The sequence below is a fragment of the Sebastes umbrosus genome, chromosome 6, assembly GCF_015220745.1.
Source record: "Sebastes umbrosus isolate fSebUmb1 chromosome 6, fSebUmb1.pri, whole genome shotgun sequence".
Classification (NCBI taxonomy): domain Eukaryota; kingdom Metazoa; phylum Chordata; class Actinopteri; order Perciformes; family Sebastidae; genus Sebastes; species Sebastes umbrosus.
In genome coordinates this window covers 18,100,805-18,123,817 of record NC_051274.1, presented here as the reverse complement: position 1 = coordinate 18,123,817, position 23,013 = coordinate 18,100,805, and the positions used below count along the sequence as shown (strand labels likewise).

The 23,013-nt window shown below is 38.4% G+C and overlaps 2 protein-coding genes across 2 annotated transcripts; both read right to left on the bottom strand.

Moving 5' to 3' along the window:
• Positions 1 to 5,339: 5,339 nt before the first annotated feature.
• abtb1 (ankyrin repeat and BTB (POZ) domain containing 1) lies at positions 5,340 to 16,355 on the bottom strand. Its single transcript, XM_037772829.1, has 12 exons — positions 16,100 to 16,355; positions 14,242 to 14,304; positions 14,098 to 14,153; positions 13,088 to 13,232; positions 12,749 to 12,908; positions 12,540 to 12,585; positions 10,344 to 10,460; positions 9,402 to 9,514; positions 9,217 to 9,315; positions 8,938 to 9,105; positions 7,789 to 7,989; positions 5,340 to 7,238 (listed from the first exon to the last, which is right to left on the bottom strand). The coding sequence occupies exons 1-12, from the start codon at positions 16,153 to 16,155 to the stop codon at positions 7,032 to 7,034; spliced, it is 1,431 nt and encodes a 476-aa protein (XP_037628757.1). The 5' UTR covers positions 16,156 to 16,355; the 3' UTR covers positions 5,340 to 7,031.
• A 1,563-nt stretch (positions 16,356 to 17,918) lies between these two features.
• On the bottom strand, positions 17,919 to 21,781 carry LOC119490678 (deoxyribonuclease-1-like). Its single transcript, XM_037774194.1, has 10 exons — positions 21,670 to 21,781; positions 21,475 to 21,567; positions 21,163 to 21,251; positions 20,992 to 21,078; positions 20,786 to 20,898; positions 20,395 to 20,507; positions 19,984 to 20,141; positions 19,786 to 19,882; positions 18,721 to 18,853; positions 17,919 to 18,135 (listed from the first exon to the last, which is right to left on the bottom strand). Exons 2-10 carry the CDS (start codon positions 21,553 to 21,555, stop codon positions 18,017 to 18,019), a joined length of 990 nt encoding a protein of 329 aa, XP_037630122.1. The 5' UTR covers positions 21,556 to 21,567; positions 21,670 to 21,781; the 3' UTR covers positions 17,919 to 18,016.
• Positions 21,782 to 23,013: the final 1,232 nt, after the last annotated feature.

Here is a 23,013-nt window from a genome sequence, read left to right as displayed (position 1 = left end):
CATTTCTTACATAATGGCTGGCTGGGACCACACAACACATGCCCAAGTCCTAAGTCTGTAAGACTGTCTATTGAAATGTAAACACAGGCTTTCTGTGGTGCCAAACTAGGACTGAAACTAGAACATACAGCCAAAAATAGTGCATCTATACGTCTATACTGTGTTGTGGTAGTCTATAAAATGGAGTGGGGGAGTAGGAGAGAGAGACAGAGCTTTTCAGGTCAGTCTACACTAATAGGTTTACTTCTCTCTCCCTCTCTCTCTCTCAGGTGGTAATCCCTATAGCAAATTAGGATATTGGCAGCGACAGCAGCAGTGAGTTATGTCTTCCGTCGCCTGGGAGGACATATCAATACTCAGGGACAAGGTCGCAAATGTGCACGTCTATCTGTCCATGACAGAACACAACACAGTTATTATGCCTTTCAGACAGATGTCGTAGTTAAACTTGATATAGTATAAATATAGTATACGCACCTATAAGGACAAGAGATTGTAGATTACTCAATGTGATGTACTCAATGTGAATCATATGTTCACTGTGTTTATTTGTCTAAGTAACTAGAATATGTCTCATTTCCTTGTTATGCAACCTTTCGCTTACAGCCTTTTTCTCATTGAAGTGACTCAGAGAACAAGTGCTGTGTGTGCAAATTGCAAATATAGTTACTTGAACTTGAACTACAAGTCAAAATCTTAAAAGTAAATAAGTATAATTGGCAAAATGTACTTAAAGAAATAAAAGTAAAAGTACTTGTTATAGAGTATATTATATATTATATAATTTGTTCTTATTACAGATGCATTAATGTGTAAGCAGCACTTTAAATTTGCAGCTGTTGTAGGTGGAGATAATTTGACCTACTTTATATACTGTTGGGGAATTTAATCTACAGCAATGCATCATATTTTAAAAACTCATCATTGCTTGTACAGTAAAATTGTAATCTGCAAAGCAGTGGTGAAATGCAACTGAGTATATTTACTCAAGTACTGTACTTACAAGTACAATTTTTGAGGTACTGCACCTTTACTCATATTTAAATGTTATGCTACTTAAAACCTGTAGTCCACTACATTTCTGAGAAAAATATTGTAGTTTTTACTCCACTACATTTAGCTATTTCTCTGCAGATTTATACACAAAGTATATGTTATAAAATATAATATAATATAACAGATTAAATTACCCCACAATATGTAAAATGGTTAAACTAGCTTAACTTCCACCAGCAACATTAAAAGACTGCTAATTCATCTGTAACAATAATGAAATAATATAATATATAGTGATACATCACTCACAGGGGCATTTTTATGCATAATGAAAACTTTTACTTTTGATACTTTATGTAAATTTTGCTGATAATATGTATGTACAAAAGCAATATTTTTTATACAGGACTTGTACTTGTAATGAGTATTTCTACACTGTTTTATTGCTACTTTTTTGAAATATCTCAATACTTCTCTCACAACTGCTTCAATAACTAGTAATGGATGTTAAATAAATGTAGTAGAGTAAAAAGTACAATATTTACCTCTGAAAATCAGTGAAGTTTAAAGCATAAAATGGAAATACAAGTAAATAAAAAACAACTACACACACATCTTACTTGCAACACATGTTACCAGCTTTATGTTGGACCACCTGCAGTCTTCTCCATCTGTTGCAAATGTAATGAATCCTATGTGTGAGCCGCATATAGAAGAACGTCATGGTTGAGATGAGTGTTTGTTCCAGGAAAGACAGTCAGACAGATGGTATGAGTGATACAGTCCCGCGTGTCCTGTACATGTCATCCATACAGCACCAGAAGTAAAACATTACAATAACACAGCAAAAGCTGAATGAAGGAAACAACCAAAACAAGTCAGACTGGAGGACCAGAGACATTTTAGGTGTAAAGGGAAACTAAAGTGCTCAAAAGAACAAGGAAAAAGAAGTGTATTTATTACAGTGCACATCCAAAAGTCAAACCAACACCGACAGATAATAACCTTTATTGTTAGGAGGTTAAAGCAGAAAACAGAGCTGCTTCCACACGACCGGTATATGTTTGCCCTTGCAGATTCCAGTATGAGGAGACAAATGTCTCAGTGAAGTCTCAATGAGTCACTCCTGGCATGAGTCAAGAGCCAAGAGATTTTACCCTTTGCTGCTCCCATCAAGATTTAGTTAGTTTTTTCTGAAAAAAAAAACATGGAAATCATCGGTGCAAACAATTTTTTTTCAAGGACTGCACATGACTGAAATATGATTCATAACTCAGACGTCAGTGTCTGTAAAGGACGCTGAAGATATTCAAACTGTACGCATGCCAGTATGTTGCAAGCCATTTGAAAAAGAATTACAGGTGTTTACTGTGTGGCATCAAAATATGTAACATTATGATACACAGCATAGGTAACATTAGAGTTTGGATTCATGACAGGTGACAATGACAATTCATATTAAAAACAACAACTGACAGTAATGTTACACCTTTCTTATGAGTTACAAAAGTAAACTTCACTTGTAAACTATTCAAAAAATTGTATCTTTGACAGGCCGCAAAGAATGTTTTAGCCACTGTGCCAAGAAAACAAACTGACCATAAGACTTGGTGTCACATTACTGACAACAAGAGAGTTGTGAACTCGAGGTGGCAAAACGAGACCAAGAGTTTACAGCCATGCTCGCGGTACAGTGGTTCTTTCAACTAAATGCTAAAACATCTTAGTTTAGCATGTTAGCATGATAACATTGGCTGATTAGTACTAAACACGGACTACAGCTGAGGATGATGGGAATGACATTGGTTTTGCAGGTATTTGGTCGTATTAGAGAAATAAAAAATGTTACCTGATGATGGCGCTGGATTAAAAATGTCAGAGGAGCTTCAAAGTAATGAGGGGGACATGATTGTGTGTACCAAATTTTATGGAAATCCATCCAATAGTTGAGACGTTTCATTTCAAACTACAAATGTGAGCCTTGTGGTGGTGCTCAACAAAACGTCAGTGCATCACCAAAGTAATCAGGCTTCATCCTCTGGGGACAATGAATGTTTGTATTAAATTTAGCGCCGTTCCATCAAGTACATACGTGAAATCTTTGGCCTGCTGGTAGCACTATAGGGAAGTCAGGCGATCATCAAAGTCACTCAGGTTCATCCTCTGGGTACCCTGAATATATAACCCAAATTCCTGTCAATCCATAAAATACTTGTAGAAATATTTCAGTAAAAGCCAAAGATTTCAACCTGCTGGTGGCAATCAAGGTTAAATCAAAGGATCACCAAAGTAAATACTCTTCATCCTCTGGGGACCATGAATATCTGTACAACATTTCATCCCAATCTGTCCAGTAGTTGTTGAGATATTTCAGTCTGGACCATCCTAACAGCCATGCTGCTAACATGTCCTTCAAGTAAACCAACATTTCAAAGTCAAATTTAACTGACAAAGTATTGCTTTCCACTAATTAAAATCCCAGCTCACAGTTTTCCGGCTCCACTGTGTCCTGCTCTGATTTGAGGCCAGTGTAGAGGTGTAGAGACGCTGAATGGGAACAAACTGAGGCACCAAGCTGCTCTCATAGAGACGCTGGATTGACTTGTAAACACAGTCTCCATGGAAATCGAATAAAGTGACGAGAAATATAATATATCTTTCCTGTACACGGCATAAATATCCATTTGCCCGAGCAGTGTGACGTCCATCGGAAACATAATAAACTGGACATTCCCACCCAAGACCAAAACCACACCGAGTTGCTTAGCAACTATTAAACATTTACAAAGGAAGCTAGTTGAGGTAATAACTTACTGTCTTGTTTATGCTTGTGTTTTTTAACATGTAAGTCTTCAAGACGCTGGGCCAGAAGCCAAGGGTTTTGTTTTGTTGTCTAACGGATGGCCTTAGTGTTTCAGTTGAACTGCACTTTAATGTATTTTAACAGCCGCTGTGCATCACAGTGTACTCCCTGGTGGGATTTGAGCTCACCCCACTGTTCTGAACCTCGGGGCTCCATTAAGGTGACGTACAGCTTTGTCTTCACCTCCAAGACTCTTTGAAACGAGAGCGATGGAGCAAGCAGCGACGCCACTTATAAACCATAGGGCAAGTACACTGACTGCACACACATTTAAATCACTTCTAACATGTTACAGCGCCTCACTATTTACTGCCCTTTTTCACACCTTTGTGGACTCGTGATGAATGAGTGATTTGAAAAATGTACAACTGTCAAACACACCCATTGAGAAAATGTTCCAATGAATTGAGAGACCTGGGTGATTCATTTGTTTCTCACAGTGCATGAAGAGGTGTGTTTCTGAGTTGAGTCACCACAACCTCAGGGATGATAAGCTGAGAAATGGCGCCATCTTCAGGATTCTTCCTAAACTTGATCTTAAAGGTCCCATATCATGCTCATTTTAAGGTTCATATTTGTATTTTGTGTTTCTAATAGAACATGTTTACATGCTGTAATGTTAAAAAAAAAACTTTATTTTCCTCATACTGTCTGCCTGAATATACCCGTGTTTGCCCTCTGTCTAAAACGCTCCGTTTTAGTACATTTCAACGGAATTGCTTTGCTAGGAGCCGGGAGAGGCTCAATAACTTGGCAATACTTGCCATTGAGTGTGAACTGGCAAAACAGATGGACTTTTACAGGACTTTGCATCCAGAAAGACAGAAAGGAAGATGGCTGTATAAGAGGAAAAGATGAAGCCATAAGGTAAGAAATTGCATTTTCTACTGAGAAATATGTGTCGAAAAGAGTTCTATAATAATAATAACAATGTTATTTATACATCTATTTGTATTATTATTATTATAGATAATTCTGGTATGTGTGTACCTATGCCAATGTAGCCTCTTTCACTGTGTAAGTCTCTCTCAGTTAACATGTGTTTAGTTGGAGAGAGAGCAGGTGTTGATATGAGTAAAGCAGATTTGGAGAGGGCCCATTCACTAGACCTTTTCAGGGTGCCAGTCATTTCTATGGGTGGGCCTGGGTACCAGTACAGTTGAGGTGGAAACTAATGTCATTCGTTTTGCAGATATTTGGTCATAAATCAAAGTGTTGGACAAAATGCAATTTTGAACAGATGATGGCGCTAGATGAAAAGCCAGATGATCATCCTGTCAGAAGCATGAATGTCTGCACCAAATTTCATGGCAATCCATCTAATAGTTGTTGAGATATTTCAGTCTGGACCAAAGTGGTGGACAGAATGACATTGCCAAAAGAAAAAAAAATGTCACGATGAATTATATAAGTAAAACCAATTCAATTTCATGATGCCACACTTAAAAATTCATGAGATATACCAAATAAAACAATACTCGTGTTTGCAAGACCACGTTTAATTGCCAAAACCAAGAGCAGTTATTTACCCACTTTTATAATAGCAGGGTGAGACTGAGAAATGGATATCACCATTTTGAAAACCAAACTTTCCCTGTGTTGATGGTGGATTTTACATGCAAACATTTTTGTAACAGATTTATGTTCTTGTGCACACACTGGGCAAGAGAGGTTTGTTATCATACAAGGCAGCAGGAACTTAGTTTTTCTATTTAAGGTTTAAAACAAAGGGCAGGAATTAGGGCCGGGCGATATGGCCAAAATCTTCTATCACGATATAGGTAATTTCATATCTCGATAACGATATATAGCATGATATAGCTGGTTTTCTGGTAATTCAATAAATAAATAGTCAATTTGTATAACCACACGGTGAAGCCTATTTTTGTATTCTCCTGTATGAATTAAATACTTCACAAATGAAAAGTACTTAATATTTTCTGATTTTAAGAACTTCAGTGCAAAATGACCTTAACATTTTAAGTGAAATTATAGAGAAAAAATAGATAAATATAGACCTAGCCTATATCGCAATAGAAACATTATAGAAAATATATACAATAGACATTTTTATATTGTTTTAACGATATATATTGTCATATTGTCCAGCCCTAACAGGAATATGTTAGAGGGGAATAAGTGTAATAATAATAAGTGTCACACTGGAGCAATTTTACAGGTCGTATAGTTTGGTGAAGTTCAGCCGCCAGATCCAATGAAATCCAAAATAAAAGTTACATGCTTCTGCGCATGAAATACATCATAAAACTATACTCTTTGTAACCCTAAAATGAGGATTTAGAGGTAAAAAAAATTTGCTGGATGAATGAAGTGAACTCATACTGCACTGTTCGTCTTTTTACCCATAGTTATCAAGTGCGTGTCAGTGCATGGTATGCAGTCATTTGGCTTTCTTAGAGCATAAAAATACAATTTCTTGGAGTTCGATATGAGAGCTGGTGAAGAACTTTGTCGGAGCTGAAGTGCATTTTAAAAGAGCTAATTAACCAGCTAGTCTAAATTCTAGCAGCTACAAATAATGCGTAAAATAAATCCATGCATGTGTAAATATATCATACACAATTTTCTCAAAACCCATTTTGCAGAACTTGGTACTTGATACCAAATATCTTTTGATATATCTCACTCAAAGAATCATTTAAAAGCGCAGTCAGCGATTCTAATCCAATACTCTTTTTGTCAAATTCAGCGAATATCTCCTCACGGTCCACTAGCCATCTGTTCTGTGTGTAAAAAAATACAAACAAAGTGTCTCGGACCAAGTTACGCAACACTAGTCAAGCCAATCAGCAACATGATCAGCAATCATGCACAGGGCAAGGGAAAGGCCATGGATGTATAAAGAGAAAGGCAGTGGGAGCGAGAGGGACGGTAAATCTAAAGTAAAGTATTTGTTTTGTGTGTTGAGTTCAAATATCAACAATCCTTCTCCAGAATCGCTGACTGCACCTTAAAGATGCTTTCTCTGAATATACATCATAACATACTTTGAAAATATATATTCTGTACAACATACTATAACTAAAATAAAACCTACAAACATCCAGACACATGTTTTTCTCTCGCTATGTTTCCACCACCATATCCCCTCCCAAACATCCAACTTAAAAACCTCAAACTCTGCAGCCACGAGCCACAACCTGTTGACCCCTCAGCAGTAAATATTGATGTTGGTGAGCAGCTCCTCCAAGGCGTCCAGTTTCTGATTGGCCTCCTCTATTGCGCTGTACGTCTGCACGTTGCAGGCGATGTGGTAGCGGATTTCGTCCACCAGGGGGACGGAGTCTGTCTCTTGTCGATCTTCCACAGACTCAGCGTCCTCTTTGATGATCTCTGCAAACTCTGGCTGCTCCACCAGCTGTGACAGACAGGTTAGACAGGTGTGAATTTATCCTGAGGGGGAAGCTGAGCATGGCTGACCACAACATCCTGAACGTAAACCTCGGCTCCAACACACAACAACAATAAAAAGTATTATTATATGGCCACAGAGATCTGCCTTTCCTGTGAGTTTTGGTATAATGGCGATGATAGATGTACAAGGGTACTTTTAGTATTTTTTTAGAAGCCAATTACTTTTATGGGAGCACTTTAAAGGAATAGTTTGGCATTTTGGGAAATACGCTCATTCACTTTCTTGCCAAGAGTTAGATGAGAAGATCGATACCACTCTGTATATGGAGTTTCGTGCTGAACTACTCTTGGCCAGGAGCAGTCACTTTTCCCCTGTTCCCAGTCTTTATGCTAAGCTAAACTAAACGCCTGCTGGCCCTAGCTTCATATTCAACATACAGGCATGAAGTGCTGTGTACACTTCAGCCATCAGCTGCTATATCCCAGACACTGTCTAGTTATCCAGCCAAAATAAAGCCCCCTCCAGTGTCAACACAGAGAAACAGACAACCCACCCGCTCAATGATCTTGGCCATGAACTCCGTGCAGTGATCCTCCAGCCGAGAGAGACGGAAAAGCTTTGCCATCTTCCACATGTACAGAACGTTGTCCTCACATATAGTCTTAGCGAGCGTCTTCCCGCAAAGACTCTTCAGCCCCGGCAGAAGATACATGTCGGCCATGCACAGCACGTCAAACACGACATCCGTTATTAGCTGGAAATAAAAAAATATTCAGTCAGCCGTCAGATAATAATGATGAGCACTCAAGTCACATTAGCATTGTTGTGTTGTTTGCAATCACTGGTTATATTTTCAAAGATGAAAATGTTATTGTACTTTTTATTCCAACACAATATATAGTTTAAATATTTAGGATGTCGGGTTATTGGAGGGCAGGCACTCAAATTTTTAAATTTCAAACCAGCAATAACTGAGGAAAAAAGCTGTCAACACAACATTGACATATTTAAATTATTATGGCAAACCTGTTGGCAATCAGTTGCTTACTTATACATCCAGCAGACATGGAGCAACATACGCATTCATTTAAAGTTCTGTGTCTGGTCACCTGATGAATACAAGTCAATTTTCACCATGCTTTTTGCTATGCTTTGGTCTCTCCCAACTCCTGAAGGAAATATTTGGCTCTTTAGCTGCTAAATGCTCCACTTTGTTCACCAGCTAGTCGCTAACTTTGTCCGTAGAGCTGAGGGGAACTATTTAGTCAGGTGTGTGCTCATTACTACGAGCGAGTGCATTCACACACAAGTAGTTATTTGATCCATTGTTAATATAAAAATATTGATTATAGCTCCTTTAAGTTTAAAAATGTAAATATAGTACATTTTTAATGTGAAATACAATAGAAAGCGCTCTTAAGAAAGTTAGTATTATCCAATCATTTTAGGATCATTTTTAAAAAACAAATCAGCAGTTAAACTGCATATTTGTGAAACCCCTGTACGCACACACATTTCTTTCTTTTTTTACAGGCTCATACCTAACAGTAAGAAACCAGTTTGACAGCAACAAACTGGTCCTTAAAAGGTGGATCTTCTGTTTCATTGTCTTTTATGACTCCTCGGCTGGTAGGCTCACAAGAAATCGTTGACAAGTTTATCAATTCCACAAAATAATCTCAGACAGAAATTGTGCACTAACCTCTGTGCCATCAGTGTAGATGTAATACATGACGTGGATGAATATTTCTTCGGAAATATTGTGTAAAGTAATCACTGGGGTGCTGGGCTGGGACTGCAGCTGCTCTCCCTCACTGAAGTGGTCCTCCAGCAAGGCTTTAAAATAATCACTACGTCCGCAGAAAAACGCCTGGAGGCACACACACACACACACATTAAAACTCTCATATTAATTTGAGCGACGGGGGGTGGGAAGCTGTAATGTGACTTGGGAATGTCGTGTGAGCTTTGTGGTTCGTACCTTATGGCACAAGAAGTCGAACCCGTTGACTCTGAAGCAGATGTCAGGATAAGTAGGGAAGTGGTCAACTCTGTTAAAGGGAAGTTCACCAAATCCAACCTGGGGAGAATCAACAGGAAGTCAAAATAGGCTCACTCAAATGTTATAGTTGCAGCTATAGTGTTTTCTTGCCATCATGTCCTTACTCTTAGTGCAATGGGAAGTGCACAGTCTGCTAACTGAGCCATCTCCTCCTGAAGTTGACATCCGTGAGGCTCCAGGCTGAGAACCTTCACACAGATTCCTGGCTTGTTGGACACTTCAGGAAAGAACAAAGTTAAACAAGACAGACATCACTCATGTGGAAAAAAAAGTCTATCCAAGCTTCAGGAAAAAAGCGTCAAGAGTTTAAAGGGGACATATCATCTTTTTCAGTGCTAGTGCACATCATTTGGATATCGGGAGTGCCTGCCAACCCACAAACTGTGAAATAAGACAACCCAGTCAATTGTTTGTGGGCTGCCTAGATCAGAAAAAATGTGATTCAACCAGTGGTCTACCTCCGGGTCTGAAAAGTGAAGTCAATGTCGAAGTGCCTTAAACTTGCATTCTTTCTAATAGCAAGCAGGGGGCGACTCCTCTGGTTGCAAAAAGAAGTCCGATTGTATAGAAGTCTTTGAGAAAATGACCCTACTTCTCACTTGATTTATTACCTCAGTAAACATGAGTTTATGGTCTCAATTGCTAGTTTCAAGTCTTCTTCAATACAGTATGATGTTCATTTAGTAAACTATGGTCCCATTTAGAGTCAAATAGACCATAAAGCAGGGTATGCTTTAGGGCGTGGCTACCTTGTGATTTACAGGCCTTTTTCGGGAGGGGGTCTTAAAGAGACAGGCGCTAAAATGGAGCGTTTCAGACAGAGGGTGAATACAGGTATATTCAGACAGATGGTATTTTTGAACATTAAAGCATGTAAACATGTTCTAGTAGAAACCCAAAATACAAGTATGAACCTGAAAATCAACATATGTCCCCCTTTAATGAGCCACTACACTTCAAATGTGTTTTGGCATTTTGAGACTACTTGAAAAGCTGTGTATTTTATGTGCTAGCAGTGTAAACATGAACCAAGAGTACTGCCTTACCAAATTCATATAGCTGTTTGCATTTATTCTCCAGCTGCTCTATTAGACCTTCCATTTTGCACTGTTTAGCAAGTCGCCTGCAGTCCTCCACAAGGCTTATATCAATATCCATTCGTCCTGTAACATTAAGAAACAAATGAACGAAAAGAGTTGGACTGTTAGACTCACACCTTTTTAATTCAATAGACCAGTAAGAGCATGGAGGCTTCTATGTTATGGACAAATAATACATGACTGCATTACATTTTTTTATGATGTTGGACTTAAAAGGTCAGCTTGAAAAAAATTCTGTTCCCTTCAGTCCTTGTTTCGTGCAAAAACATCTTAAGTTAATATGAGGTTCCAACAGACCACTCTGAGTTAATCAAATTAAATGGGGATGTTCCACAGTTACAATCTTTTTAATGCAAAATTCCCTCTTTGTATGTCCTGGACAGTGTTGCTGGGCTGCAGTGGAGGGACAGTAACAGAAAGCAGGAATTTGGAACGAAAAAGACTGTAATGTTGGAAGATTGATTTGTCTAACTTAGAGGGCTGAAGCCTCACATTAGCTTCAGATAATGTATTTTTTCACAGAACAAAGACTGAGGATTTTGTCCCCCATTACTTAAAGCATGTTAGGAGGGTCTGTCTTAACAACCAGTATGAACAAGGGGTTTAATTACAACAAGAAAAACCTGTTTCAATGCTCATATGGGCCCCTGACTATTGTGTTAAGACAGACTTGAAAAACTCTAAACCTATACTTAAAAAGGCAGCCTGAAGTAAACATGAATTCAGTTAAAGTTTTATGTTTCCATAATATCATGAAACCAAAAGCAAAATATATAAACTTTATTTGGCAAATCAAACCAGAAAATAAATCAACAGGCCCACTAGACAGTGTATCGGCCTGTTAACTTATTTTCTGGTTTTCTGATTTGATTATTTTTGGGTAATTTCATTTATATTGTCCAGATACAAAATAAAAGGATTCGTATATGCCATGAAAATAAATTATTTTTATCGGGTTTCCAGTTAATCCAGAATGATAAATCTTTATTACTGAAACATTTAAAAATAGTACAGACTGAAAACTGTGATCAGTAGAGTGCTACAGGGCTGGTGTATTTTTGTAGGCCAACCAGGAAGTTAGCATCGCCCTAGTTCCCTCGACAAAAAGTCAATTGGATTTTTCCATTGGGTTTTGGACTATTGCAGAAAATAAGCTCTGTGGCAAACAAAATTTATGATACTTACACAATTTGTTCAGCAAGATAATCTCCACAAATGAACACCATTTATATGATTTTTGAAGTGTGAATGCCATCGCCAGAGTAAAAAGCTAACGAAAGGCTATAAACGAACTACACCACGGTCGCATGAACGCGAGTATACACAACGAGGCTGTAAAGGCGGACGAGTCGGTGTGATGACTTTAGTAGTCTCATTTAGCCACTTGTTAGCAACCGCCTTTTTGAAGATACGTAAAGGCTTCGAAATTCAGGAGTGGGATATTTATTGATCTATTTTATATCGTAGAACAAAATGTTAAAATCTCTTCAGCTTGTGTTAAACGCAGACCGTATTTCAGGCATCTAACTAAAAGGCCATTAAAAAAAGAACATCGACTTCCAGACGAGGGAACCGGAAATGCTAAAATGCTAACTCATTTCTGGGTTTTAGGACTCATGGTGCCTTCAAATGAAACTTGTGAGCTTGTGTTTACAACATGGGAAGTCGTGTACACGATATGCGTGGCGTTCAAGTGTTTAAGTCGCTGCTAAGTAACGGCAATATTAACGTTACTGTCGGTGTCTAGAAGCCACAGAGGCTAACAGTTTAGCAGGTGGGTAACATAATGCAGGAAATGCAAAAGCATCATGACAGAGGAAAAAGATGAATATAAACATTTTCCTCAGACATATTATAAAATTACGAAGAAAAACAAAATACGACTAAAAATACAATATATTAACTTCTTATGTACTGAAAAATTAACTTCCAAAGCCTCCGCCATTTCTGACAACGTCAACAAACACGTCACAAGTCGTGAACTCGTAGCTTTCAGAAATTTTACAATTACGAGGTTGTGAATACGACAAGAGGAGGTTGTTCATATGGACTCTTCTCGTGAACACGGTAAACACGACCCCATTTGAAGACACCATCAATCCTGTACCACTCTATGTAGAAGCCTGAATACTTGCAGCTCACCTGTATAGGAATATTGCAGGATGGCTCCAAAGGCTGCAGGGTTGATCTGAAATCAAAACCGCTTTTATCCAAACAGATGTAGATACACACGACATGCCTGTATTGTTGTATATTAGGCCTTGCCTTGCCTATTAGACACGACCATCTAATAATAACAACACCACGCAGCAACACAGAATTAATCAACCAGAATATATATTTTTACCTACCAAAGGGTGTTTGAGGGTGATCAAGTTCTTCCCTTTCCATTTGGTCTCAAACATATCAGTGAAGTACTCTGAGCGTGCACTGAGAATGCATCGGTGGGCCGTAAATATTTGTCCATGGACCTGGAACTTGACGTCGCTGTGTTGACCCTGCTCCAGTAACCTAAAGCAAACGGAGGAAAGCAGGATTATAAAGTAACTAAATGTACTATACTGTGCTTTTTCAGTTCATTCTTCTCATTTTCCGCTTTCTTCTTACTGTAAACTACTAAAACAGCTGAGGAGAATGAAATGCACTGTCTCCTGCTCTGTAGAGGAATTCGATAATTCACATGAACTTACATGTGCAGAAAGTAGTTAAAATCAACCCGCTGCATGGCACGGACACTGATGCACTTATAATCTTTGAGCAGGCGTCGAACAGAATCGTTCAGACTGCCGTACATACACCTCTCGCCGTCAAACGTGTTGGCTTCACACTTGGCACCTCAAAGCAAAGAAGAAGAAAAAATTAGGGCTGTCAGAGTAAAGGCGATAATAACGCGTTCACGCAAATTTGTTTTAACGCCACTAATTTCTTTGACACATTAACGCGATTGATCTTTTGGAGTTTGTAGCGGGCTCAGTTTTAAAGCTAGAGTGAAGATGGTATGGTATCACATGAAACTAGGAAAACCTAAGGAATCCATTTGTACCAACCATGTCATACTAGCTTGTCACGAAGGAGGCTAAATAACACTCCAAACTTACGCTAAATTTTGGCGAGGAAAAACTGTCATGGCCATTTTCAAAGGGGACTTCTGACCTCAAGATATGTGAATGAAAATGGGTTCTATGGGTCCCACGAGTCTCCCCTTTACAGACATGCCCACTTTATGATAATCACATGCAGTTTGGGGGCAACTCATTGCCAAGTCAGCACACTGACACACTGACAGCTGTTGTTGCCTGTTTGCCATATTATGATTTGAGCATATTTTTTTATGCTAAATGCAGTACCTGTGAGGGTTTCTGGACAATATTTGTCATTATTTTGTGTTGTTAATTGATTTCCAATAATAAATATATACATACATTTGCATAAAGCATATTTGCCCACTCCCATGTTGATAAGAGTATTAAATACTTAACAAACAAGGTACATTTTGAACAGATAAAAAATATGTGATTAATTTGCGATCAATCATGGACAATCATGCAATTAATTATGGAAAAATATTTTAATCGATTGACAGCCCTGAACAAAATATATATGATTATACTACAGAGCTTTTCAGTGTGATTATAATGCATTGACATCACACTATAGTAGTTTTACTACTTAGTTTGCATTACTGAACAAACAATCTTACCATTGTCCAACAGGTACTGGACCAGCTTCTCATGACCACAGAGGCAAGCATAATACCTGAAGAACAAGAGCGTTCACATTTCAAGTTGTCTGGATAATATTGTGTTAGTCAGATAAGTAGACTACATGCCTAAATTGTACTTACAAAGGGGTGCTGTTCCATTTATCTCTTACTTTGAGGTCCACGTCTCTTTGTTCAACAAGGTATCTTAGAGAGAAAAGAAATGAGTAGTTACATAGATGCACTGAAGTCTACACAGTCACAACAATCAAATCACACAGGAGCAAAATGCAAGATGGATTGTTAACACAGCTGCACATATTGTGATATTATGTGTTGTGATATTGTATAGATTCTTCAAAACGTTGTATCAATTTTTAATTAACCTTTTAAAAATCCGACACTATTCGATCTTTCGGAGGTTGTAGCAGGCTCAGTTTTATAGCTAGAGTGAAGATACCGGCATCATAAGAAACCCAGGGAAACCACTGGTACCAACCATGTCATACTAGCTTGTTGCAAAGGAGGTTAAATAACGCTCCAAACTTGGGCTAAATTTTGGCGAGGAAAAACTGGCATGGCCATTTTCAAAGGGTTCCCTTGACCTCTGACCTCAAGATATGTGAATGAAAATGGGTTCTATTGGTACCAACAAGTCTCCCCTTTACAGACATGTCCACTTTATGATAATCATATGCAGCTTGGGGCAAAAACTATGCAGTTTTTTTGCATGCAGCACAAATAGGGCTGTCAAAGTGAACGCGATAATAACACGTTAACGCAAATTTGTTTTAACGCCACTAATTTCTTGAACGCATTAACGCAACTTGCGATTTTTAGGTTGTACCATGCTCAGTTTTAAAGTTAGCGTGAAGGTACTGGGATCATATGAAACTAGAAGACCTAAGAAATCCATTGGTACCATGTCACATTAGCTTGTCGCGGAGGCGGTTAAATAACGCTCCAAACTTGTGCTAAACTTTGGCGAGGAAAAATTGGCATGGCCATTTTCAAAGGGTTTCCTTGACCTCTGACCTCAAGATTGAAAATGTGTTTTACTGGTACCAACAAGTCTCCCCTTTACAGACATGCCCACTTAATGATAATCATATGCAGCTTGGGGGCAAAAACTATGCAGTATAAATGTGTTATTTTTGCCTTTACTAAAATGGTGTATTTCTGGTGTGTTCTTCATACTACGAGAGTTTTCCTAAGATTAGATTTTTAAAAAATCACAATACTGTACATCGCCTTGCTTACAGTATTGCAATATATTGAATTGTTACCTTGTATCATCATATTATAGTATTGCCAGATTCTTGCCAATACACAGCCCTACTGCACATATTCCAAACATAAGGATTATTTCACCTTTTTAGATGACCCCTTTGATTTTAGATTTATTATCCTATGCCAATCCCTGCTTTATTCAGCACCATTCAGCAACAAAGTATGTTTTTTGTTTTTTCAATCTATATATGAAGACTACATTCAGTAAGAGATAGCCAGATGGGTAAACTGGGTGTTGCCCTGACTTGTCTCGTTTGGTAATTACACATACCAGTTAGTCCCAAAAACAGAGGATATGTCACTTTACAACCTGTACCTGTATAGCTACATTCATATCATCCATGGTAAGTTTCCAACATGGACAGATAGTAATCTAAACCTACAATGCATCTGGAAACTGAGCAACTGACTTGCAAACAAAGCTTAAATTGCCAGCTGGGTCTTGAAAGCTAATGTTAGCAACCCTGCCTTCCTTGTTTACCTCCTGTTTTATTGCGAAACAATGCATGTTAGCTTTTTACTTTGGCTGCAAGGCGGTGTTATGTTGCAAAATGCTACAGTAAATGCATGACTCCACATTATTATGACATATTTATTCTGTTCAGAGCAGAAAAATAGGTCAGGAAATAGCAACCTTGCTGCAAATGCAATCATAACACACACAGTGCAAAGACAACCAATGCCAAAACGTCAGCTGAGCTCGGTAGGTTACCTGACTCTACAAATGTCGCCCTTTCTGCAGCTGCTAAACAAGTCGTACACATCCATGATCCTCTCGGTGTTTTCGGTGCTCTGTGATGCATTGAGACGGCCTGTCTACCGGACAGGTGAGCGGTGGTGAGCGGCTGGGTGTAGCTTCAGAGTTTGCTGGGGAAAGTTGTGTCTGCTGGCTGTCACACCTTCTTGTTGTTGACGAACTGCTCTGCTCTGTTGCTCCTCGGTGTTGTGGTGGTAGAAGTGGTCCGGCAGTCATGTGACCAGTGTGTGTATACTTCACTTGCTGTAGAGAATAACGGTAAAATTGACGACGTTTCACAAAACGGCAGATGTTTATTATTATTCTCCTCCCAACAAAAAACGTTTGTGTGTGCCGCTGTATTATTATATTTTTTTTATCACATGTATGTCAACCGTCTAAACCCAATTTTACAACAATTTAAATTCGTTGTCATTTTGCAACCACAGGCATGTAATAAGTGGCAGCTCGTATTAACGGCTGAAAATCGGAGGTCACGATTGTCACTTGAACGCAGCACAGGTCAGCGTCATCAACATGTTTTTGTCTTCTAAATGTTGTTTGTTTATTTCACTGAAATTAAAACAAAATAGTTTACCTTCCGTTATTATTTGAGTTCTGTTTTTTTATAAGTTTACACATTCAAAGATCATTATTATTATCACAATAATTGCACTATACTTTATAATGACTGTGCAATATCATTATCATTATTACTACTAAGGTGTAATTCACACTGTGCAATATTTTCAGGTGGAATTTCATTTCATTCTCACCGTGCAATATCATTTTCCACTTGTGCAATTTTGTTAATAGTCTGTTTATTGTCAACACTGTATATACTGCTCCTATTTTTATACTTCCTTCTATTTAAATGGTTCTTATTTTGTTACACTTTGTTTAACTCTTTCTTACTGTGTTAGCTGATGCATCTTGTTTTTTGCACTATCCCCATTGCTGCTGTACACTGCAAATGTCCCCACTGCGGTACTAATAAAGGAATATCTTATCCTATCTTATCTTATAATAAACTCTCATCTGTTTGACCATTTGACTTGAAGACAAACTAGAATTTGATTTATTTGACATATACAAATAAATTATATATATATATATATATAGAGAGAGAGAGAGAGAGAGAGAGAGAGAGAGAGAGAGAGAGAGAGAGATCATTTACAATTACATATTAACTGTTAAAATGTCGAGGATAACACAATAAAGTTAAAGGATAACTTGTTTCCATTGTGGTTAAAGCTCTTAAAGCTGCAGTGGGTAGAATTAAGGCAAATATGATTAATAAAAGTATTTTTTTATAAAACAGTCAGGATATAGTCCTGACAGTAATGCATGAGACAGGTAATCTGAAAAAAAAATCACATGCTCTATGTCCTGTTTAGCTGTAAAATGAGAACGTTTGTGACCCGGCAGCCATGTTGAGATAAGTTGAGTAAATACCAAGCACCACCCGCGAGACGGAGCAAACTTTCTAATTTTACAGCTAAACAGTACACTACAAGATGTTTCTGAAAACATTTTATAGGCATTACAGTAACAGAATATTGACCTGTGATTGGCAAAAGTCTCCCGTCACGGGCTAGATTTGTTAAAGCCTGAAAACAGAGCCATGAGGAGGTGCAGAAGTCTAGTTATCGCTCAGAACACTTCAATTACAATATGCTGAAATGTTATTATGGAATTTTTGCCCAATGATGCCAAAAATATACTGCCTTCTGCAGGTTTAAGGCTATATACAGGCCACAATGCTGTTTACTTCATTAAATAAGGGAAACATTCATGTATGAAACCGTTATTTATTTATTTTTGCAATATAAATTACACAAATGATGATGAAATGAAAAACAGCTAGGCAAAACTTGTCGCGTTTGAGATCTTCTAGTCTTCTTTCAGTTTGGCAAGCCGCTCTTTTAATAAGGAGATCTGAAGTTGAAGTTTTTCCCGCTCTAGCAGGAGGTTTTCCTTTTGTAGTTTCAACACGTCAACCTGCAGACTCTCTGTGAGTAGAACACACACACACACACACACACACACACACACAAAAACACATAATAGCCCAATTAGTAATAGGCATCGTGTGTAATAACTGTCCCTGGAAAGATTTCTCAAATATGTGTATTTTGAAATCAACTTCTAAGAGTTGAAATGCTATGGTCTGGCAAATGATTGGACATTAGTGCCTCAATGTTTCATTTCAACTTGTGTCAGTAGACTGAGCTTCTATCTTAAAGGCTGTTGATAATCTGTTGTTATTGTCAACAAATCCTGCGAAAAAGACCACATTCAGTGTGTTCCCTTTCACCTAAAATAGCTGAATTAGGAAGCATTGACTTGGGTCAATCACAATAGTTCCATGTCAAAGCATGTGCATTTAAATCATGAGTAAAACCATAAAAAGTTGAGCTGTAAAATTGTTTTACAAGAAACACTCCCAAATTCCAAGCATTCCCTCCCCTTAATTGCACCCTTTCACAGAGGCCACACTGTACTGTAAATGTTAAAAGAAGTAAAAGTAGGTCAGCTCCTCTCACAAATACTTTACTACAATGTCTGTCAGAATGAATTACAGTTTTTTTCTTTACCTGTGACAGCTCTGTTACCTGATGCTCGCTTTGCATCAACAATGGCACGGCTTTCGTGACTGTTTGTCACCCAGAAAGGAGGAGCCTTACGTAACTCTACCTCAACAGGGTAGTGGTCGCTCACTCTCAGGGCCTGCGGGGAGGAATGATGTTGCCACAAAACAGGGCAGTGAAAAAGAAGCTTTACAAGTGCAGAACATGCTGGTTATTAGATTAGATCAGAGGTTTTTAAAGTGGAAGGGGGGCCTCCTCAGGGGGGCTCCAGACAGTTTCAGGGGGAGGAAGTGAAAACATATTATATAAGTTATCAAAAGAAGATCACATAGAGAATAGCCCAAATGTGTGGGATTTGGTTCAGACTCAGAGATACAGTAGTTTTGGGTGATTTTACGGTTTTTTTTCCCAGAGTCAGAAAATAATAAATGTCTTTAGGACAGACCTTTTTGATGTATTTGGTGTACTCTGAAGTTATGTAAAACAGCAATATTAGGCTATCTTGGCTCAATTGTTGAGTGTCTATTGGATCAAATAACAAAATTGATGATTAGAGCTGCAATGATTAATGGATTAATTGTCAACTATTAAATTAATCGCCAACTATTTTTCTAATTGATTAATTGGTTTAAGTATTTTTTTAAGGGAAAAAAAGTCAAAATTCTCTGATTCCAGCCTCTTAAATGTGAATACTTTCTGGTTTCTTGACAGTTAACTGCATATCTTTGAGTTGTGGACAAAACAAGAAATTTGAAGACGTCATCTTGGGCTTTTGGAAACCATGAGTGACATTTTTCACCATTTTTCACATTTTATAGAACAAAACAACTAATCAATTAATCAAGAAATCAATCGACAGATTAATTGACAATGAAAATAATTGTTAGCTGCAACCCTAATCATGATGATTTAGCAAAAGTAAGCAAGTAAACTAAAGGGGAGGTGAGGGGGCGACTCTTTAAAAACTTTGTCTGAGGGGAAGCCCACAGTCTCAGACTTTGAAAACCCCTGAATTAGATTTAACTTTATTGTCATACAGTATAGGTACTGAGACAATGAGGGACAACTCACCATTTCTTCTGTCATAGCAAACTCTTTGTGGAAATTGAATGGCTTGGCTGAGTTTGGCACAAAGGCTGCCAGCATATCTTCTCCATACACCACAATCCTGTTGGATAATCATTCCATTAATTCATATATAATGACACTGTGTTCAGTTTCCCAGCTCCTCTGGCGTTGCATGAATGGAGTTCATTAATGTACACATGCCGGTCGTAGGTGTGGTCGGTCGATGTTTTTGCCATGGTGTCCACGTCATCACCAATCAGCCAGTGGAAATTCTTGTCACTGCGAATACGAATCTCCTTCATCTCGTTAGGGGTGACATATGCACCATCTGCATTGAAATCCCCCAGGATCATTATGTTCTAGGGGAAATCAGAAATGGCCATTTTTAGTGCTCATAAAAGTTCTTATATCCCTTGCAGAGAAATCCCATCAAAAGAGCCATGTTACAGCATTATTCATATATAATTTATAGGCCACATAATTGGTGTGAATCCTCTGATATACGAGTATAAAATAGAAATATGTGATGGTGTAAATCTTGTGTACCATGAACTCATTAAAGCGCTCCTCTCAGGTGACGCCGTGCTGCTAAAATACAACAATGCAACTCACATCAGTTTTCCATTTGTCTTTGACCACCAGGAAGACCTCGTACAGCTCATCCAGCTCTCTCTCTGAGTCCCATGGTTTGGTGTGGACCGGGATCAGCACTATATCCTGCAGCACTGCAACCGTAAACAATCCCGTAAGCCACAAAATGCTCATCTCTCCGAGAACATGTCCCATCATGACATGTGTGGATGCACACAGAAGAAGCTGACTAACTTGATAAACTAGCCCTCTGCTCCTTTGAAAAACATGCCAAACTAAATCCGTCTCACTCACCTTGAAGAAAACAAACAAGTCCATTTATAGACTTGATGACTCAGACACACCACAAACGTCGTTACACACTGATATCCATAACTCCTTGTTATTCCTTAAAGCTCCAGTTAAGACTGACCTGTGTTGTGTGGTTTGAAGTGGAGAATATACGGCTCTCTTGCAAAAGCATCCACGTCGTTCTCCTGGTTGTCTTCATATTGATAGCGGTCGATCAGGTCGACGACATCGTCCCTTCCGGTGGGACGAAAAGGGCTTTTAGTGCAGCTGTTTGATGGTTATATTCCAAAAGTATTACAGTCTGGCGTTGATGCGATTTGATCTCACCTGTACAGAAATAAAAACTGTTCCTTGTATCTGTTCCTCCCTAGGCGGGTACTAAGCTGCAGAGCGTAGTGATGGGTTGTGTTGACTCTGAAGTAAACACACATATGGTGTAAAACCAACATCAACAATCATTGCTTCATTCAGAAATAAAAAAAAAAAAAGAAAACTCACTTGTTCAGTTCTTTCAACAAGAGTCGAACCGAAGCTCCGCTCACATCCACCACCTCTATGATCACTATGATGTCGTATCGAGACACAATCTACAAAAGACAAAAGAGGACACATTTTAACCTTTAATGCATGTCATTCTTTGTGATAGTTTCATGAATACAGGAATCACACACTTCATACTGCACACATTCCAGTCATTTCTTGTTCCTTCTTGGCTCAGTGACACAAGCCACGCATTTTTCAAAACTAAACCCTTATCATTATTACTTATCTTTCGCTGTGTAATGTCTTTGCCAATGAGACGTGTTTTACCTTAACGAGAGTTGACAGGACATCTGAATCTGAGACTTTAGCCAGTCCAAACCTCTGTATGTTGAAGGAGGCAATCTTCATATCTGACAAGAGCTAATAGAGACATTGATTTAAAATACATTTATAAAATGATTCAGTATTGCTTCAAATATACACAACATAGACACTCACACAGTCTCTCCCAGCATTACTTACCTAGATGGCACAGCGTCAGAGGCACAGTCTTGACAAACCTCCAAAATAAACCTGTTTGTAGAGAGAGAGGTATTTTCTCTGTAGTTGTTTTTTTAGAGGAAGGCAATGATTGGCTAATCTCAAAAGGAAGAGAGGGAGAGTTTGAAAGAGAGCAAAGATTATTTGACACCAAGAGGACAGCCCAGTTTTGTCTTTTGCCAACGCTGGTTTATGACATAACATTTAATATGAATTGTCTGTAGCAACAATTCCAACATCTTGATTCAATCTAGTTTTTACCAGGAAGCAAAAGGTTGGCACAAATGTTAAAAACATTTTATAATCTCAGGACATCCACTGACTGATAGATATGTGATAAAGACTCTTCCAAAAGGGTTTTATAATATTTGGGCACATTTTCTAGGTCAGTGGTTCCCAAACTTTTTCACGTCAAGGACCACTAAACTGACACAAAGTAGACCACGGACCCCCATTTGCTAGGATTTTTGCTTTTAGAAGCTTTATTACAGAAAGTGTATGAAACCCACGACCAAAATAGTAATATATTCTGTCATTGTGTTACTTATGGACCCCCCCAAGGACCCCTGGGGGTCCCCGGACCCTACTTTGAAAACCACTGTCCTAGGTAATCTCCATATCGCCTAAAGCAGAGGTTTTCTGTCTGGAGCCCCCCTGAGGCCTCCTCAGGGGGGCTCCAGACAGTTTCAGGGGGAGGAAGTGAAAACATATTATATAAGTTATCAAAAGAAGATCACATAGAGAATAGCCCAAATGTGTGGGATTTGGTTCAGACTCAGAGATACAGTAGTTTTGGGTGATTTTACGTTTTTTTTTTCCCAAAGTCAGAAAATAATAAATGTCTTTAGGACAGACCTTTTAAGTATTTGGTGTAGTCTGAAGTTTTGTCAAACAGCAATATTAGACTATCTTGGCTCAATTGTTGAGTGTCTATGTGATCAAATAACATAATCATAATCCCATAGGCATCCAGGAATTGAGCGAAACTAAGCAAGTAAACCAAGGGGGCACCTCTTTCTTTGTCTGAGGGGACGCCCGCAGTCTGACACTTTGAAAACCCCTGCTCTACAGTAAAATGATTGTCATCTTTTGGGGCCTTAATTTTTAATGAAGAACACCTGACAATCCTGCAGGTTAAATCACTCGATATTTGCCTTTTACCAGCTATTGCGACCTGTTTTAGTGCTCCCTGCAGCACTACTGTACACTACAATGAAATCTCATTTGGACATAAAAACAATATAAACATTTATTCTGATTCCACACATGCACACATTCATTTATTATCTGTGAAGATTTGGGCTCTTGTTGAGTTCTTGGATCACA

Bases quoted from the DNA above. Each gene is read 5' to 3' on its own strand.
- abtb1 (XM_037772829.1), bottom strand. From the start codon at position 16,155: ATGGATGTGTACGACTTGTTTAGCAGCTGCAGAAAGGGCGACATTTGT. The intron at 12,586-12,748 runs GTAGGTAAAAAT...TTTTGATTTCAG, and splicing joins TCACCCTCAAACACCCTTTG to ATCAACCCTGCAGCCTTTGG. The intron at 9,515-10,343 runs GTAAGGCAGTAC...TCTTTCCTGAAG, and splicing joins CAAACAGCTATATGAATTTG to TGTCCAACAAGCCAGGAATC.
- LOC119490678 (XM_037774194.1), bottom strand. From the start codon at position 21,555: ATGAAGATTGCCTCCTTCAACATACAGAGGTTTGGACTGGCTAAAGTC. The intron at 21,079-21,162 runs GTGAGTTTTCTT...TGTTTACTTCAG, and splicing joins TTGTTGAAAGAACTGAACAA to AGTCAACACAACCCATCACT. The intron at 20,142-20,394 runs GTGAGTTGCATT...GATTTCCCCTAG, and splicing joins AAGACAAATGGAAAACTGAT to AACATAATGATCCTGGGGGA.